We start from the raw sequence: 7737 nt of genomic DNA on the forward strand, positions 1-7737 counted from the left end.
AAAAAAAAAAAAACAAAACAAAACAAAAGGCATGGCTCAGCACCTGTGGCTCAAGTGGCTAAGACGCCAGACACATACACCTGAGGTGGCAGGTTTGAATCCAGCCGGGGCCTGCCAAACAACGACAGCTGCAACCAAAAAATAGCCTGGGTGTTGTGGTAGGTGCCTGTGGTCGCAGCTACTTGGGAGGCTGAAGCAGGAGACTCACTTGAGCCCAGGAGTTGGAGGTTGCTGTGAGTCACAGCACTCTATGAATATGAATCTTGAAATTAATAAGGCGGACAGATTGAGGCTCTGTCTCAAAAACAAAACAAACAAAAAAAAACAAAAGGCATATAATAAATACAAGAGCCAGCTTCAAGGGGGCCTTTACTAGTTAAATCTAAGACAATCTGAGTAACTAGGCCAATTACAAATTACTGGTGAGGGGAATAATCTGTAAGTCCATATTGGTAACAAAAAAATAAGGAGGGAGGGCTCTTGCTTACAGGAGAATACCAAGTGCCAAGTAAATGTGAAAGGAGTGCTAGAAATGAAAAATCATCATTTAGTAACCATCAGAATAAAGGCAAGAGTCATCAACAGATACTAAATCTACAGGGAAAATATGATAGAGTATAGTATTTGCATGGTCTCAAAGTTATCTCCCCGTATTATTTATTAGCTGCAAGGGAAAAAACAGTAACTATAATACAGTGGAAACGCTGGACACCACCTTGACTCAGGGACTAAAAGTCACATCATCAATAGGCTGGGAGTGGTGGCTCACACCTGTAATCCTAGCACTTTGGAGCCAGAGGCAGGTGGATTGTCTGAACTCAGGAGTTTTGAAACCAGCCTGAGCAAGAGTTTGACTCTGTCTCTAAAAACAGCCAGATGTTGTGGCAGGCACCTGTAGTCTCAGCTACTTAGGAGGCTGAGGCAAGATAATTGCTGGAGCCCAAGGGTTTGAGATTGTTGTTGAGTGGGATTCTACCTAGGGGGACAAAGTAAGACTATCTCAAAACAAAAAAACAAAAACCCAAAAAAACAGTAACATCATTGCTAAGAGGAAGATGGACCTCATATGCCTCCCAGCTGTGAGGTCCTCATATCACTAATGCAGTATTTTTCAAAAATAACAATGTTATGGGCAGCGCCTGTGGCTCAAAGGCGCCAGCCCCATGTGCCAGAGGTGGTGGGTTCAAAACCTAGCCCTGGCCAAAAAAACTGCAAAACAAAACAAAACAATGTTATGACAAAAGCAGCTGTAAAAATGATCCTCTCTAAAAAGGAGACTAAAGAGACACGGCTATGCAATACCTGATCCTAAATTAGATGCTGTACTAGAGGTAAAAAGATGCTACAAAGAACATTTCTGGGTCAATGACCATAACTGGAAAATGGACAATTATTATATATTAATGTACTGTGATTATTTAAGGTAACATCCCTATTCTTAGAGAGTACACATTGAATTCAGAGGTAAAGAACCATGATATACAAAACTTTACTCACAGGAAAAAAAAAGCACACAGAGAGCATAAAAGTACAAATGATAAAGCAAAATGTTAACAATGAAATTTCAGGTAAAGGTTCTCTGTACTGCTCTTATGGGGCAACTTTTCTGTAAATGTGAAATTATTTCTAAGTAAAACATTTTAAAAGATAATTTACCATTAAATGAATATAAAGTTAAAACCATAATCCATTCACAAATAACTGAAAATTTTTAAATTTCCCTGTAAGAATTATTCCTACCCGTAGAGTGAAACACTATATGGCAATTATAAAGTATATTAAATATTTATTAATAAAAGATATTCAAGATTTACTCTTGGGTGGTACCCGTAGCTCAGTGGGTACAGCACCAACCATATACGCTGAGGCTGGAGGGTTCAAATCCAGCCCAGGTCAGCTAAAATAACAATGGCAACAACAAAAAAAATAGCCAGGCATTGTGGCTGGCACCCGTAGTCCCAGCTACCTGGAAAGCTGAGGCAAGAGAATGGCTTAAGCCCAAGAGTTTGAGGTTGCTGTTAGCTATGATGCCACAGCACTCTACCCATGGAGACAGCTTGAGATTCTGTGTCAAAAAAAAAAAAAAAATTACTCTTAAAGAGAAAAAATAACTTATCAACATTATATGATAACCCATTTTAATTTAAAAGGCTTATTTATATACAAAGGCTAGATGGGTATTGAGGTAGATCTAGTTTATATGTGCCCGGGATTCCTATCCCAACCCAGGCCTTAGCTGCCCATCAGTGGAGAGTTTCAGTCTCCTAATGTCTGTGGTTGTTTCTGCCTACCCTTGGGAGTACATTCAGGTCAGATCTGTGAAGATCCAACAAGGGAGGCTAAAAGCCGGCTGACTGCTTCAGAGAGTGGGGGTATTAGTCCCCAGAGTGACACAATCAATAAACTACCAAAAACAGATGGGCACCAGCAGACAAATCCTCTCCATTCCTCTCCACTCTGATTTTTCTAAGGCATGGTGGGCCCACAGAATCTGTCTGAAAGTTATCTAACGTGACTACAAACCAGCCATGTCTTTTTTATAAAGCTATAACCAGCTTTTCCCCTCACTCTTTCTCTCAGACTATACCTCCCATGAAAGCCTTAGCAGCTCAGACTGCCTGCTATATTCTAGGAAACCAGGGCTAATACAAGTACAGAGGGTGCCCCCAAAAAAGTATACACATTTTAAAGAAGGAAAAAACTGTATTAAAATTGTAATACTCAATATATACCAATATGTTTGGTATCTTATATATTGTTATCTTGTACCTCCTCTATTGGTAGCAGTCAAACATGACTTGAGTATTACAATTTTATTTTTTCTTTTTGCTTTCAATTTCTGCTGGCTTTCACTTTATCTTGGTTTGAAGTTTTTTTGTTTTTGTTTTTTTTTTAACTTCTTCCTCCTATAGTATTCTCTTGCCCCCCCATGTATCTAGGATCACAAGGTCCGGCTGGGTTTTTTTGGTTGTTGTAGAGACAGGGTCTCACTCTGGCTCACTCTGCCTCATGCTGGTCTTCTGCTGGTCTCGAACTCAGCTAAGCTCAGGCTATCCACCTACCTTGGCCTCCCACAGTGCTGGGACAACAGGTGTGAGCCACCACGCCGGGCCAAATATTACAATTTTAATAGATAGAATAAGATCTATTGATTGAATAACCAGGATCTTACATGCTGCCTAGGCTAATCTCAAACTCCTAGCCTCAAACAACCCTTCCACCCCTAAAGTATCAGGATTACAGGTATGAGCCACCTTGCCCTCCTGAGGTACCTGTTTTTAAAACATGCTTAATCAATGAAGTCATGTTAGGTTTACTTGTTTAGTTACAGCAACAGAAAGAACACTTAACACAATTTTCCTTTGTAACAGTAATTGTTAACAATGCCAATGATGTAACCAAAACAGTGAAATGGACAAAACAAAAATATCTGACAGACCTTATAAACATAATGTAATCACTCTAGATAATGGTCACCATTTTACAGATCATTTATAAAATTATACAACTGAAATATTAATGTATTCATCCATTTTAACTTGTGAGTTGGTGAAATAATACACAATACCTGCTTAGGAACAGAAGCTGTCATCTATTGGGATTCTGCAAACCTAACTGGTTTCAAGGTGTAGAAACATGATCATCTTGTGTTACCAAGACGTTCTCAACAAAAAGATGTATTTGTCAACTTTTTTCTAGAATAGGTACTTTTGGTATCATTCATTAAATTCTTGAGTTTTCTAGCAATGTCCCTTGCCAACTGGCCAAACTGAAGCATCTACACTTTTTAACAAATTCATATAAATTGGTTGTTATTATACTAAGGGGAAAATTCTTTAAACTGGAAATTGTTTTTTGTTTTTTGGTTTTTTTTTGAGACAGAGCCTCAAGCTATCCCCCTGGGTAGAGTGCCGTGGCATTACAGCTCACAGCAACCTCCAACTCCTGGGCTCAAGCGAGTCTCCTGCCTCCGCCTCCCAAGTAGCTGGGACCACAGGCGCCCGCCACAACGCCCGGCTATTTTTTGGTTGCAGCCATCATTGTTGTTTTGGCGGGTCCGGGCTGGGGATTCGAACCCACCACCTTAGGTGTACGTGGCTGGCGCCTTAGCCGGTTAAGCTATAGGCGCCGAGCCTAAACTGGAAATTGTTAATCCCTCCTGAAAACATTTCCATGCAGTTACCATGAACTAATACTATAATTAAGGACAGTCTTCGGGCAAAAAAAAAAAATGTAAATCTAGTAATTGTTCACTTTTTTACATTTCCAAAGATTTTGATGAAAATCAGAAAGCATCTGTAATTTAAAACATAATCAAAATCCCAATATAATCAAGCTACCCTTACGGCATATCAATTTAATTAACTGACTCTTCAGTAGCTATAATTTAAGGGAAAAAAAGTTTTCTTTATTCCCAGCTACAAGGCTGCAAGGAAAAACTTGCCCATTTTATTTATTTTACACAAAATAAAGTATGATTCTCTAAGGGTCTTCTGAGGACATTAGCATTTAGTGTTTCCTCTTATTTTCCATACAAATCTCACCATGATATGGACTATGTTGTGTTACCCCTAAATTCATAATGTTGACACCCTAACATTATGGAGATGGGGGCTTCTAGGAATAATATGGGCTAGATGATGTTATGAGGGTGGGACTATGTGGGTACTCAGTTAGACAGCAGCTGTCTATAAGCCAGAAGAGAGCCCTCACTAGAAACCAGCCATGGTGGTTATCATGATCATGGACTTCTACCCTCCAGAAGGGTAAGAAAATAAATCTGTTGTTTAAGTCACCAGTCTACAGTATTTTGTTATGGCTGCCCTAACAAACTAATACATTCCATAAAGAGGACGCTAAACAGTAGAACTGTTTCAACGGCAGTCTGTTTCTCTGGTGTCTAGAAGTACTCATATTTCATCTATCCTTTAAAAATTTAGCAGAATGTCAGAAAAAAAGTTTGTTCGCTGTATCAGCAATTGGACATTATAATCTGAAGAATCTATAATGACTAAATATTGTTAACGGCAATCACCATTAGCCCTTTATGTTCACACTTTCATATGCTTTCCCATTTAATCTTCCCAACAACTCTACATAACAGGTATCAACTCCTCTTACAAATGAGAAAACTGAAGTTTCTCAGTAAGCTGGAAAAAGAATAGAACAAACTAATTTGTGTATAAAGATTGGTCATCTCTAAAACACATCAGTGGTGAACATTTTAATCAGGATATAAGAATAACAGAATAATTCAAATGCTGAATTTATTGTCATTCACTGTAAGTTTAAACCTATTAAAATGCTCTCATGCACAAGGCTACCCCAATAAAAATGTTTACCTAACTTATGATAGTATTATCCAAACATTTTAAATTTACAAAAGCAATTCACCAGGCAATAAAAGAAGTTATTTCATACAGAAAAATACAAACTTACTTAATATTCAAAGACAATTCTTGTCTCCTTAAGCCGATATACAAATGGGCTGAATTTATCCATAGAGACTATACATCTAATCTAGTGAACCAGGAACACTTACCAATAACATTATGTTTTGAACTGAAGGGATCTACAATTGTTTGATCTCTGTAACTTCGAAAACCTTGGATAATCACCTGTTAAATAAAAGATACTTTTGAGAACACACACACACACAATGGACTCACTTATAAACACTTTTCTCTTGCATTTCTTTCATTTCTTGTCTCTCACTGAAAACAAGATAAAAACTTTCAATTTCATGTAGCGAAAATTCATTTTGGAAAGTAGTGATTGGCTCGGCGCCTGTGGCTCAAGTGGCTAAGATGCCAGCCACATACACCTAAGGTGCCGGGTTCGAATGCAGCCTGGACCCGCCAAACAACAATGATGGCTGCAACCTAAAAATAGCCGGGCGTTGTGGCGGGCGCCTGTGGTCCCAGCTACTTGGGAGGCTGCGCAAGGAGACTCGCTTGAGCCCAGGAGTTGGAGGTTGCTGTGAGCTGTGAAGCCATGACACTCTACCCAGGGGGGTAGCTTGAGGCTCTGTCTCAAAAAAAAAAAAAAAAAAGAAAGTAGTGATTAAAAATCTGCTAAAAACAGTCCTTTTAACAGTAACTTCTGCCAGTGCAGTTATAGTTAGTGATCTCCTCGGGTTCCAAGTGAAGGGCCCCGCAGGTGGTTAATGGAACACTAAACACTGCAGTGCTACAGGAGAACTGTATCGAGCAGGCAGACTGCTCCCAGCTTTCCTGACTCCAAGCCCAGGGAGTGGGCTTGGCACACCTGCCAGCCAGAAAAAGCCAACGTTCCAAAGGAGTGCTCAGAGTCCCATATATCCGACAAAAAATCTTTCCAAATGCTGTGAATGGGCTCATTTTTTGGTGGACCCTCGCGCGGGAAGACCATTTTGACAGAAGTAAACAACTGTAGGAGGCGGGGCTCCACGTTACCCCCGGAGGAGGGTCCCTGTGACTCCGCGGGCAAATCCGAGGAGAGAGGCCCCGGGTTACAGCTGACACCCAGCCGCTGCCCCGCGGGGTGCCCCCGGGCTAGAGAGGCCGCCTTTCCACCCGTCTCGCGCAAATGGCCCGAGCGAAGCCATCGCTGCAGGACAGCACAGCCCTTCCCGCCCGTTGCCGCCCCGGCCAGGTCCCAGCCGCCGCTCCCCTCGGGCTGCCCGGGAAGGCCCGGTCGTCCAAGTGGCCCGCCCCGCGGGCCCCTCCATATCTCTCCCAAGACCAAATGAGGGGAGGCCCGGGCTGCAGAGAAGCGCCCCAATTCTCAGGGCACCCCGCAGTCCGGGCGCTAGCGAGCCTAGGGTCTTTCCTCTCCCCCAGAGCCCCGGCCCAGCCCTGGTCCACCCCGCCGCGAGAGGTGAAAGGCCGCGCGGGTCACGCGACGACACCCCCACCTCAAGAAGCGGTTGTCGCCGGCCCAAGAGGAGTAGGAGGGGCGCGAAAGCCTTACCTGCTTTATGTACATGGCTCCGCGCCCCTCGCTGGGTGGAAGCCCTCCTCCCCCCGGAATACCAACAGCGCGGCCGCAGGGTCAGGTGAGGCGCCTGCGAGACCCCTCCCCCACGGCTCCGTTCGCTCCGCTCCAGCCAAACAAAATGGCGGCGCCCGTAGAGGTGGAGCCCGCGCCTCGGACGGAACCACCCGCTCAGCCCGTACAGGGAGTGGGGGGAATTAGGTTCAGGTCGGCTCTTTCCTCTGGGCAGAATTAGCTTTCTACGGCGTTATTAGGTAGACTTCGTTCTATTCTGGAACCGTATGGCTTACCCTTTCCTGAGACTTAGTTGTAAGTTTTATTCGGAGAAGCTGTGACCGTACGGTAGGCGCCTACGACCTCCGAGCGCGTAGCCAGTGGTCGCGTCCACGAGAGGGGAAAAGTTCGGCGCCAAAGCGCAGTGTGATACTCGGGAGCCAGTAGCTGAGCCGGCCGGTGGTCACGTGGTCCGTGGTTGTTTAAAAAAGCGGACCCCTGTTTTAAAATGCTTGTCCTGGAGCCCGCGGAATGCTGGTGACGGCTGGAGTTCTGAGTGTGGAATCCCTGCTGCTCCATTATTCCCCCTTGTTCTCCCTGGGAACGTTTACCGTCTTCGAACGCCCTCCACTGGCTCCAAACCGCCCCCTTGCAGGACAGCCCTAAAGGGACTTGTCTACGCTGCAAAATCCGTTTTAATAATGTGATAATTAATACCCGATAATTAATACTATTACTGCTCTACCCTGTGCTGTAAATCTAGACACG

The 7737-nt window shown here is 43.4% G+C and overlaps 1 protein-coding gene across 1 annotated transcript in view; it reads right to left on the bottom strand.

Moving 5' to 3' along the window:
* Positions 1-7110, bottom strand: part of SMC3 (structural maintenance of chromosomes 3) — a 49387-nt gene extending 42277 nt beyond the window's left edge. Inside the window, exons 1-2 of the mRNA XM_023511679.1 lie at positions 6952-7110; positions 5543-5618 (exon numbers count right to left, since the gene is read on the bottom strand). Of these exons, the coding sequence (XP_023367447.1) occupies positions 5543-5618; positions 6952-6966 (91 nt within the window). The 5' untranslated portion in view covers positions 6967-7110. The remainder of the gene's footprint in view (positions 1-5542; positions 5619-6951) is intronic.
* Positions 7111-7737: the final 627 nt, after the last annotated feature.

This window comes from Otolemur garnettii, unplaced genomic scaffold, assembly GCF_000181295.1.
Source record: "Otolemur garnettii isolate 467f Iridium unplaced genomic scaffold, OtoGar3 scaffold00021, whole genome shotgun sequence".
NCBI classification, from domain to species: Eukaryota; Metazoa; Chordata; class Mammalia; order Primates; family Galagidae; genus Otolemur; species Otolemur garnettii.